Source organism: Ictidomys tridecemlineatus, chromosome 8, assembly GCF_052094955.1.
Source record: "Ictidomys tridecemlineatus isolate mIctTri1 chromosome 8, mIctTri1.hap1, whole genome shotgun sequence".
NCBI lineage: Eukaryota > Metazoa > Chordata > Mammalia > Rodentia > Sciuridae > Ictidomys > Ictidomys tridecemlineatus.
In genome coordinates, this window is record NC_135484.1 from 104,661,002 (window position 1) to 104,672,884 (window position 11,883).

General features: G+C 40.2%; 1 protein-coding gene across 1 annotated transcript in view; it reads left to right on the forward strand.

Annotated features, from left to right (window-relative positions):
• The window catches only part of Tnfrsf21 (TNF receptor superfamily member 21), a 68,490-nt gene extending 56,716 nt beyond the window's left edge, over positions 1 to 11,774 (forward strand). The window contains exons 5-6 of the mRNA XM_005318599.5: positions 8,326 to 8,554; positions 10,359 to 11,774. Of these exons, the coding sequence (XP_005318656.2) occupies positions 8,326 to 8,554; positions 10,359 to 10,588 (459 nt within the window). The 3' untranslated portion in view covers positions 10,589 to 11,774. The remainder of the gene's footprint in view (positions 1 to 8,325; positions 8,555 to 10,358) is intronic.
• The last annotated feature ends 109 nt before the right edge of the window (positions 11,775 to 11,883 follow it).

Sequence of the window (11,883 nt, forward strand, 5' to 3'; positions counted from 1 at the left end):
CAGCTCTTTATCTGATAACCTCCAAAGCTGTTTTGAAGGGGTGTGGTGGAGAATGTACCTATTTATTGGTACTATATCTGGAAAAGTCTAAGGGGAATTGCTAACTGCAGTTTCCACCAGGGAGGGGACCTGAGTAACAGATTGCAAGTGTTTGGAATTGTATACTATGTGTATTATACTTCTAATGGCCTGAAAATTCAGAAAGCTTCAGTAACAAAGATGAAATTGAGCCTTCTTACCTTGAGATTTTGAATTTCCTATGAAATTACATTCTGTCCTCCTCATTGTCTTATAGAGCAAGCTTTAAAAAGGTTTGTGCAACTTGTTTTCATGGTTAGAATTGTCCAAAGACTTTTATTTTTTTGTGGAAAAGAATTTCTAATGGATCTCATTGAGTGAAGTTTAGGGAAACCCCTGCTTTCTGAGGGAGCATGGTCTAATGTTCAGATGGTGCTGAACTCTCACAGGGTTTGGCAGTGTGTTCTATTGTGGGTGGGTTCCAGCTTTGAAAGAAGAAAGCCCACTTAACTATCCTTACTTCCTTTTTTTGAGAAAGCTAATCAGTGAGTCAGCTCTGGGCTGTAACTGCATTACTGTTGATGTCAGCGAAGGGACAGCTTGCAGACGCATAGGCCAGCAGCTGGGCGGGGTGTGCCCTCCCTGCTCCTTCCCTTCCCTCCATCTAGAGCAAGCCGGTTCTTACCAGCTTTGGCCATTTCGCAGTGCATTACGTGGGACATTCGGTAGTTTCCCCCCCATGCATCCAGAAAGGAACAGTTCTCTTGCTTAGGGCAAGGATTGGCCATGGATACTTTGACTTAAAGTTAGCAGTAGAGCCTTAATAAAGGTTGCAGGTAGAGCAAAATTATTTCATTATGCTGTATTTTAACAAATCTAGGGTTGGTGAAGGAGTCTCTTCAAACCATTCCTCTGTGCTTTTGGCATTTTTTCAACCAGGTTAATACACATGGACCTATACCGTCTAGAGTCAAGATTCTTGTGATGGCCAGTGAGTTTATCTTGCAGGCTCTGAATTGGTTCCAGCTAAAGTTCACTCATGTATGCTGGCTGGCTCTGGGAGTTCCCTGAGAAGCTGAGTAGTCTGACTCTGGGGGTTCCCTGAGAAGCTGAGCAGAGCATTTTTAGAATTGCTGTTCCTGTTCCTGCTTCCATACCATGACCTTCAATGACCCAAGACCATCTAGACAGCCAAGGGCCCTCCTGTTGTCCACCTGCTAATTGGTGATATACATTTAAGTGTCAGCAACCTCCTTGCATAGTCTCCTAGGGTCTGGAATGGGCAGAAAAAGAGAGAAGGAAAAACAAGAGGCTATAGCTAAGCAATCAGAAGCCTAGGAAAAGTTTAGGGAATTTTTGTCTTAACAGTTATTTGGCCCTTAAGCCCTCTTTTTCATTACTTTAAAAAGTAAGATCTATGAAACAAAGAAAAATTGAACAACAGTACAGCAAATACACATGGACCTATACCATCTAGAGTCAAGAATTATTTACATTTTGACATATTCGCTTTATCTATGTGAGTGTGTATAAATCTTAATCCATATTTCCACGTCTTAAGATTTTCCTTCCAATTTCTTATAACTGATAATCATTCTTTGAAAGGTTTAGGAACCAGTATTTTCTCATTTCTTTCATCTTTTTTTTTTCTTTTTGTTTGAAAAAAAATCTGAGAAAATTTGGATTGTTCTTGGCAAGACCTCTCTCTCACTCTGTCTAGGTAGGGTCTGATGAGAATTCACTGGAAAGAATAACTTAAAAACTGTTATCTCATCATCTGAGACTTTAAGGAAACCTACCCCCTTTTCCCTCTTTTCTGAAGGTGATGAATTTGTTTTATCTTTTAATTTTAATGAATTTATTTGTACTACTGGGAATCAAATCCAGGGCCTTGAACATGCTAAGCAAGCATTTTACCACTCAGCTATATCCTTACCGCTGTTTTACTTATTTTTATAAAGGAGAAATCATTATATACAGGTGTTCTTCAGTATCTAAACTTAAGAATTGGCTAGATTCAGATAAATTTTTTGATCAAGCTGCTAACCCTTACTTTCTGAATGTTCATTTGTTAAATATCTGAAGTCCTGGAACTACATAGACCTAGGTAAGAAAGCCTTCCTTATTATCTGAATTCCTGCTTTCTAAATAAGGAACAATCTTTAACATATCAAGAAGTATTTATGTGCAGGTGCAATGGCACATTCCTGTAATCCCAGCTGCTCAGGAGGTGGAGGCAGGAGGATTATGAGCATGAGTTCAAAGACAGCCTCAGCAACTTGGTGAGGCCCTGAGCAACTCAGCAAGACCCTATCTCAAAATAAAACATAAAAAAGGTCTGGGGATGTGGCTCAGTGGTTAAGCTTCCCTGGGTTCAATCCCTGGGGTATGAAAACAAACAAAAACAAACAAACAAAACGTATGTGGCAAGAAGGATAACTGGTTGGTGTTTGTTTGTTTGTTTGGGGGGGGGGATTGTTTCTGTTTTTTCCAGAGCCAATCTTAAAGTACTACATTAACCTATAGATGGTCTGAAATCTTATTTGATCTTGATGGCATGCATGGCTGGGACAGAAAAAGAAGCAAGCTTGAGATAATATCATAATCCTTAAATAGTCATGAATTTATATTTGTGACTATAATTCCTTTGAGATTAACCTTTAGTGGAAATTGAATTTGTTTGTTTTTTTAACCGGTCACTGGCCTACTGGGATCGGAAATATTTTCTAACAGAAAACAAAGTTATTGGCTACAGTTGAAGTGTCTGATGTTTACAGAATCTCTCATATTTATCTGAGGACAGTTATCCAGCTGGAGTGTAAATCCAACTTAGGGTTTCGGGTTCTTTCAGACCCTGCTTCTGGACACTTCACTCTGGCCAAAGAGCCAGGGCAACTCCTTGTGGCCATGTATCAGCTTCTAGATGCTGAGTCCAGATGTGAAAGTGACATGGCCCAGCAAGGGGGTCACTTCAAATCTTGACAGAGCTGGTCCTGAATCCTGGTTCCGTAACCTTGGGCAAATTGAGCCTCAATTCTTCATCTATAAATGGAGCTAATATCTCAGCAGCAAGCAGATTATAGATATGTTATGCTGAGTCATCTAGAACAGTATTGGTAATGGCTTATTTCTTAAAGTCCTTTTTTGTTCACTGGATCTGAGTAACAAGCTGGTCAACTTATATGGAATAACAATTAATTTCATTTGGATTTAGCAAATGGGCTTCTAAAAACCATGATTAACGGGATGTATTCACACAAACATAATAGAACTTTTCTTTCTTTCTAAGTGTTAGATGAGGTCTAGAGGGAAAGGAAAGTTCAATTGAAAGGGAGGGTGGCTTTTGACTACAAGGAGCTTTCTTCTGGAGATGGTAGATTTGTCTACATGGAAGTGGGAGAGTAATATCCAAAGAAGGAGTGCCAGGAGTCAAGGGGTTAAGTTTAAACATTTTAGCAGACTTACAAGGAGGATACAGGCTGGGTAATTAATACTTCATTTCAGGGGTCACTGATGCATCAAAGTTGTTAATTAGTTTTATGAAAACAGATTGTGCAACCGCAGGGACACTGTAATTGGATAGTAATTGAAAATAACTCAATGGTAAGCTTTAGTTGAGTGAACCAGTTGTCGGGGGGGGGTAACTTCGGAAGGAGAAAGGAATCTGAGTGGGGTTTAGGAGAATCAAATAGTGGTACTGACACAAGCAATGGAGAAGCCATAATGGAAGGAATGGAAGGAACTAGATGACCTAGTCTAACCTCAGTTTAGAAATGAGGAAGCAGGTCTCATGAGGGAAGTGGTTTTTCTGACACCATGCAGCTAGTTGGTGTTATATCTCCTTTCTTCCCTTGCAATGATTTTCCAGGATTTTCATGACTGTTAAGGGGCTGTGGGGAATGGGAAATGTGTTCTGAAAAGATGCCTCATGAGGCTGGAGTTCTGGCCCATTCCTGACTGCAGAGTCTATTCCGCAGAGCATGGTGGAGAAGAAAAGCAGACACGTCAAAATCTTGTTTCATTCCTATATCCCATGAATGAGGCTTGGAAAGGCTCTGCCATCCCCAGAAGCTAAGGGAAACTGCAGCCTTTCCCAGTGTGTCCTCTTAGGGAAGGTCCATCAACAGGGAAGTGAGTTTTCAGTTTGATACTAGAAGTGTTGAGGATTATTTTTGAGCATCAGTTTCTGATTTTGAGTTGGCAGAGCACCCAGAGTGGGTGTTTCACTTTAGAACTCTGCTTGGGTTGGGAAGGTTGGGAAGGACACAGCTGAAAATGGGGGAAAGGAGAAAATGACAGCTTTGGCTCATCCCAGTAGAACCCCAATACAAGTTAAACCACTGTTCTCATGAATACTGCTGTATTCAGAATGATCAGATCCCCAAATTCCAAGTAAAACTCTGTTACCTAATCCACTGGGATGGTTCCTTGTGCTTACTGTCTTGGCACTCAGAAAGGAAAGGAAGCCAGCAACCCAGCTGTACATGTGAATTATTTGTTGAGTGAGGTCAACCATACATCTCCCTTCCCTTATCAGTTTGGATTAACAAATACCTGGAAGAACTAAGTGAGCCTGCATGGAAACTAATGAGGATAACATTTGGGATTCATCTGATCAAAAGAGATGGACTACTACTGCCTAAGTGCATGCAGTGGAACTCTTCCAATTTGGGCTCCAAGGAGTGCTCTTCCTGCCTTATCCTTGCTCCATTCCCTTTTGGTCTGTCTTACTGCCTCTACTTCATTTCTCAAGTTAGTATGATTATCCCATGGCTTTAAAGCAAAAAGAACTGAGGTTTTCAAGTTTTTCCAAAGGGGCATGCCTGTAATCCCAGCACTTTGGGAGACCAAGGCAACTTGACAAGACCTTGTCTCTAAATAAAATGTAAAACAGGTCTGGGGATGTGGCTCAGTGGTTAAGCGTTCCAGGGTTCAATCCCTGGAACAAAACAACAAAAAATCTGGTGGATGCATTTCCTTTACAGACTAAGTTTTCCCAGAGGCCATTCTTTTAAGTCTTAATATCTGCTTAAGCAGTAAGTTGGGGGTTGTATGAACATTTTTGTATCCATGAACACTTAACAAAAACAGAAGAGCTCAGTCTTGGAGATGATCTTCTAGCTATCTTGTTTCATGGCCACCAATATAAATAAGAGTTGCTGCAGCCACAACATTCCCAAGTTAGCAGAAGGAAAATATACTTATCAGTGGTGACTGCTTGTAAAAATAACATGTATTGTTTTTCTAATTGTAAGATTAATATGTCCCCTTAGAATTTAGAAAGCTCAAAGAAGCTTAAGGAATAAGTTAAGTTACTGTACTTTGTGACTCTTTTGTAAGTTTGTATTCAAAACATTTTAAAGGAATTAAGAACCTTTTCTATGGAAATCTGGCTTTTTTGCTTAGATATTTGTCTTCTGTTCAGTATCCCCAAATCTTATCATAATGGTCTTCATTTTTTATAAACTCTGAATACTAAATCATGAATTTTTGTAATTAAAAAAACAATTTATCTCACAAACCCTGGTGACTGTTTCTGATAGACAGATCACAGTTAACACAGTACAACTACAGTTGCAATGTTATAAACCAACTTTTATAGATATGGTAAATGGAGTAAAGAAATAAGTTTCTATGTGCAAATTTTTTTTCTTATGGGAAAAATACAAATAAATTTCAGACAGATTTGGAATGCAAGCAGCTACTGTTGCATAAAGTGAGAGACAGATATACTTAGTAGCTGAGTGGATTTCTAGAAGGATAATTATCATGCTGTCTCTGGCTTTAGCCATGCTTACTGGCTCCATTGTGGCAATGCTAATACCACTCCAAGGACATTTTCATATCTACCTGACTCTGTTCATTACAGGAGAGCATCAGTTTTGTGTTCTGCCTTTCCAAATTATGTTGGAAATTATGTGCTTAATTTCTACCCATAGAACCTTTTGGAAAAACTGATGGGAAGATTAAAGATGTAAAATTTTGAAATGAGTTCAGGAAATAAGTGGGTGGACTTAGTCTGTTCGCATGTGATTTGTGGGTGGGAATTTCTTTTTAAACAAGAACAGTGCACCATATTGAGGGACTGTGTCTTCCAATGTAATGTCCTTGAGAACCAGAAAGTGGACAAGTACTCTTTGTCTAATTGAAGGCATGAAAAAAAAAGTATCTTGGCATGAACGGTCATGTGCATTTTCAGGAGAAGTGGCACATGCCAGGGCCTATTGAATTAAAAAACTTAAAGCATAGACATAAAACCTGTCTGAGGATCAAAGGAGACCTCTAGGAACAGGTGTTACCCATGCCCGAAACTTGCAGTGGAATGAGAGGCAGGGCGTAGGTGGTGGTTCAGAGGAATAGTGCTGCTAGTATATCAGATGTGTAGAGTAATCAGTGGTCTTACGCAATCTGCCATCTGTTGCAAGAATTTCACAGGCCTTAAAAGTTGTAAAAGAGGCAGTCATGTTTGCTTTCTGCCTTATATAACTCTTCAGTATAATGCTTTGAAATGAGAGTCAATGTTTCAGTTGAAGAATTTGAGAACATTTCACTTTAAGTATATGAGGGAAGTGACAGAGTTCTAAAGAGGGGTGACTAATAGCTCCAGGGAGTATGTATGTACACCACTCCCTGAAGAACTCTGCCCCTGATCTGGCCACCTGGTTCCCAGACCTTCATCTGGGCCAGAAGAGCCAATAAAAGGATCAAGTCAACCAAGTAAGCAGGTGCCATAAGTGCCTGCCATAGTTCTCAAGTCTTTTCTCAAATGAAAGGGTCAAGAGGAGAAGTCAAGCAGGCCTTGCTGAGCCCTGGCTTTCCTCCTTTAAACAGTGTGCCTTCTCTGTACTTTCGTTGTTTCTCCTGTAAAAACAGTCACGTCACCTACGTTTTAGTTTTGTGTCTCTGTGACCAAAATACATGACAAATTAAAGGAGCAATAGTTTATTTCAGGCTCACTATTTTACTCTGAGGTGAAGCAGTACATCATGGGGAAAGGGCAGAGAATGGGAAAGCAGCCCATCTCCCAGTGCCCAGGAAATGGGGCAGGGGTGGTCACAAGGAAGATGAACCCTTCCAGAGCGTGCCACCAGTGAACCTACGTTCTACAGCCACAACTCACCTGTTCACAGTTACTACCCAGCCAGTCCATTCAAACTAGGATGGACTGATTAGGTTACAGCTCCTAGAATCCAGTCATTTTGCCTCCAAACATTCCTGTGTTGACACAGGTGCTTCTGGGGGACACCTCATATCTGAACCATAACAACCAATTGCTTTATTCTGGTTCTATTGAATCCCCCTGGGACAAGCCACAATCACACCTCACCTAGCCATCATAGGAACATCCTAACCAGTCTTCCTACTTTGATTCTTGCCTTCCTAAAAATCCCCTCTTCACACTCCAGCTGTACTGTTGTGATGCTCACCATCCCTGTCTGAACCCATCTTCTTTGCTTGTTTGCTTGCTGTTGTGTCTCTGATATCTACTCCAGAATGTAAGCTTGAGTCTCTGTCACATCTAGATCTGCCCCTTACCTGTTCGCCTTACTTTCAGTTGGGCATGGTGGTGCATGCCTTTAATTCCAGTGGCTTGGAAGGCTGAGGCAGGAGGATCATGAGTTCAAAGCCAGCCTCAGCAATGGCAACTCAGTGAGACCCTGTCTCTAAATGAAATGCAAAATAGGACTGAGGATGTGTGGCTCAGTGGTTGAGTGTCCCTGAATTCAAACCCTGGTATCTAAAAGAAAAAAAAAAAAAAAAAGGGAAGTCATTCCACTTTTACAGTGTTCTTTAGTCTGCTGAGGTTTCACAAGGTACCTCAGCCTGGGTAGCTTAAGTGACAGAAATTTATCTTACCATTATTCTAGAACCTAGAAATCTGAGATCAAGATATCAGCAAGGTGATGTCTCCTGACACCTCTCTCCTATGCTTGAAGATGGCACCTTCTCACTGTGTATCATAGGGTCTTCCCTCTCTGTATCTCTGTTCTAATCTCTTCTTTGTTTTATTTATTTATTTTGTGATTCTGGGCATTGAATCCAGGGGCACTCTATCACTGAGCTACATACCCAGCACTTTTCATTGTGAGACAAGGTCTTGTTCAGTCGCCTCCAATTCTCAGTCCTCCTGCCTCAGCCTTTCCGAATAGCCAGAATTACCTGCCTGTACCACTGCTTTTGGCAAGAATTTAACAATATTAAATTGAACAAAAGAGTGACTGAGGAGTAATTTTTAGTTTCATTATTTTTCTTCTATTTTCATTTTTAATGTATATAATTAACAAAAATGTTTTCTCCCTCCTACAGCTGGAGACTGACAAACTGGCCCTCCCAACAAGCCCCAGCCCACTTAGCCCAAGCCCCATCCCCAGTCCTAACGTGAAACTTGAGAATTCCACTCTCCTGACTGTGGAGCCCTCCCCGCTGGACAAGAACAAGGGCTTCTTCGTGGATGAGTCCGAGCCCCTTCTCCGATGTGACTCCACATCCAGCGGATCCTCGGCATTGAGCAGGACCGGCTCCTTTATTACCAAAGGTACGATACCGACCAGTGGGGCTCATGATGCACGCTCTGAACTCCCCAGAAAAGCCCCAGGGTTTCTCTGTTGCTGATCCCATGGTCTAGTGGCCACTGAATAACTTGTTCTGGAAAACCTGCCCTAAACTCAAAGATAATACCAGCCTCTGCTCCAGAAAACCATCTCATTGACCAACAAGTCTCCACACCTAGGCCTGTGTGGAGAAGTGACTGTCACCCTTTGTCTTCATGATGCTGTCAAATGTGTATTTTGGGAAAAGTCTGATAAAATGTAGTCTGATGGGCTGTGTGTATGTGTGTACCAGGGATTGAACCCAAGGGCACTTAACCACTGAGACATATCCCAAGCCCTTTTTGTTTTCTATTTTGAGACAGGATCTCACTAAGTTGCTTAGGGCCTCACTACATTGCTGAGGCTGGCTTTGAACTTTTAATCCTCTTGCCTTAGCCCCCTAAACCTCTGGGATTACAGGTATGTGCCACCGTGCCTGGCACCTGGTGAGCTTTTTGAAAATTATTTATCAGACTTTCTAAATTCAGGGATTTCAAGTATATTGGGAGTCAGAAGTACAATTTTAGCAACATAAGTTGATCCTCTGATTGCTCTAAGCTACATTGCAAATAATGTTTTTTTTTTTTTTAATAATAGACTGGTACTTTTGGTAAACAACTTGCCACTTTTGGTGTGTACTAGTTAGTGTAGGAATTACGTGTACTATATTGACGGCAAAGTTTTGTTAGAAATTCCCTAGTTTTTAAGCAGTTACATTAAAATTTTAGTGAAAGGGTTATAGTTTTTATTATACTTTATAAAATTACTATGTTTTATGTACATATTTATATATTTTTATTTATTTATTTTTTTAGATATAGATGGATATATCACAATGCCTTTATTTTTATGTGATGCTGAGGATCGAACCCGGGTCTCGCCCATGCTAGGCGAGCCACAATTCCCGCCCCCCATATTTATATTAATATATTTAATATTTGTACAAAATTTTTGTATTTTTGTTTATATTTTATATTTACATATTTTAAAGAGAATGTTTTATAAGTTTAATAGAAGTTAGCGTTTCCTCACCCCAATGTAAAGTATGACCCAAGAAGCAATATTTCTCATTTATGTGTTACTCTCTCAGCAGTTTGAAGTATTACAATGTAATCAGTACGTCAAATAGGCAAACTGCACTAGTTTGAGAGTTTTGATCATTTGGAAAAGGGGCAGGCCAACATACATCTTTGTTTAGTAAGCACATTATTGATGGAAAAAGTAATGAAGATTTTTTTTAAAGTACTTTAACATTTTTTTTCCCTGAGTTTCAGAACAATTTAGTAATCATTTGAGTCTAGTCAGATGTCACATTAATGACACATCAACAACCCATTCAAGCAGGTTCTTGTCTGATCTCTATTGGGCAGATCTTGTTTGTTATCTTATGTTCATGTTTTGTTTTTGGTACTGGGGATTGAACCTAGGGGCACTTAACCACTGAAACATATCCCCAGCCCTTTTTATTTTTTATTTTGAGATAAGGTCTCACTAAGTTGTTGAAGCTGGCTTTGAACTTACGATCCTCCTGCCTCAAGCCTCCCGAGTTGCTGGGGTTACAGGTGCACTATCATATCTGGCAAAAAAAAAAAATTGTGTTTAAGAAAACAAATGTGCCTGATGGTCACACACTCACCTTGAGGAGTGGGGATTGGAGGGGTGACAGGTAGATGTCTCTCTCTAGGTAGCCCCCACTTGCTTTAACAGTCTCTTTCATCTGTCTCTTTTCCCTCCCTCTCTTCCCTGCAGAAAAGAAGGACACAGTGTTGCGGCAGGTACGCCTGGACCCCTGTGATTTGCAGCCTATCTTCGATGACATGCTGCACATTCTGAACCCTGAGGAGCTGCGGGTAATTGAAGAGATTCCCCAAGCTGAGGACAAACTAGACCGGCTATTTGAGATTATTGGAGTCAAGAGCCAAGAAGCCAGTCAGACCCTGCTGGACTCTGTTTATAGCCATCTTCCTGATCTGTTGTAGAAGTAGGGAGACTGCATTCTGAGGATCGTGCTGGAGATTAGTAGCAGGGTGGTTTTGTTTTGTTCCTGACTTTTGTTTTTTTGAGGGTGTGTGTGTGTGTTTAACAGAATATATGGCCAGTGTTTGAGTTCTTTCTTTTTCTTTACTTCTGGGAAGTTCAATTATAAGTCTTTTCAAGGTATAACTGTTGCAAAATATCCACCACTAAAGGTTTTTAAGTTCTGTATTATCTCCGTTTTTGCCGCCTTATGTATTTTCAAAATTGTTCTGTGCACTTTAAATTCACTTAACTTACCATAAATCTCAGTGTGACTTTTCCTGCACACTGGATTATGGGGCTCTTAACTTCTTAAAAATGTAAATGGCATCTCATGAATTCTATAAGCAGTCTTTATGTCTTTCAACACCTACTTTTTTTTTCCACACCTACTTTAAAAAAATTATTACTACCATTTTTATTATTGTTTGTCCTTTACACATGTTCTTAAGAATTAAGGAAATTTAAGACCCTGTTGAGTTACTGTAATGCAATTAGTCTTTGGATTATCTTTTTAATATGTCTGTGTGTAGTTCATATTCATGGCTGAAACTTGACCACACTATTGCCGATTGTATGGTTTTCACCTGGACATTGTGCAGAATGCTTGATTACTTGTGCCCCTCTTAATGTTAATATGCTCTGGGCTAGAGAAATGAAATCCTCAAGCCATCCGGACTTGCCGTTTCAGTGGCTTGACACCTGGGCCACCAAAGAATTTGAACTTCATCTTTTAGGGATTGAGCTGTTCTGGCACACATTGCTGCACTTCGGAAAATCAAAATTGAGTGCCAGTGGCACCTTTTCCATAGAGAATTTGCCTAGCTTTGCTTTCAAAGATGTCTGTTTTTATACACACATAGCCAATAGATCCAGTCTGCCCTCAAGGCCTTGATCTTGCTGGATTTCCTTCATCATTCAAACACTTTAATTAAAAATGGCTGCAGCTGTAAGAACTCTTGTCTGATATATTTGCAACTATGCTCCCATTTATAAACCTACTGTCTAATGCTCAGTTGCCAGATTCTAATGCAAAGGTGGTGTGAACTCCCTTTGTGTGTTGGGGGTTTGTGGGTAGTGGTGAGGGACCGATATCAGAAAAATGCCTTCAAGTGTACTAATTTATTAATAAATATTAGGTGTTTGTTACTTGAGTAGTTTGAGTGTATTTCATCCTTAACTGCTGCGCCTTGTACATATGCTCAGGTTATAACCCTATGATTAGTCTCTTGAAAAAGTGTCTTTTACCTTCCTCAGG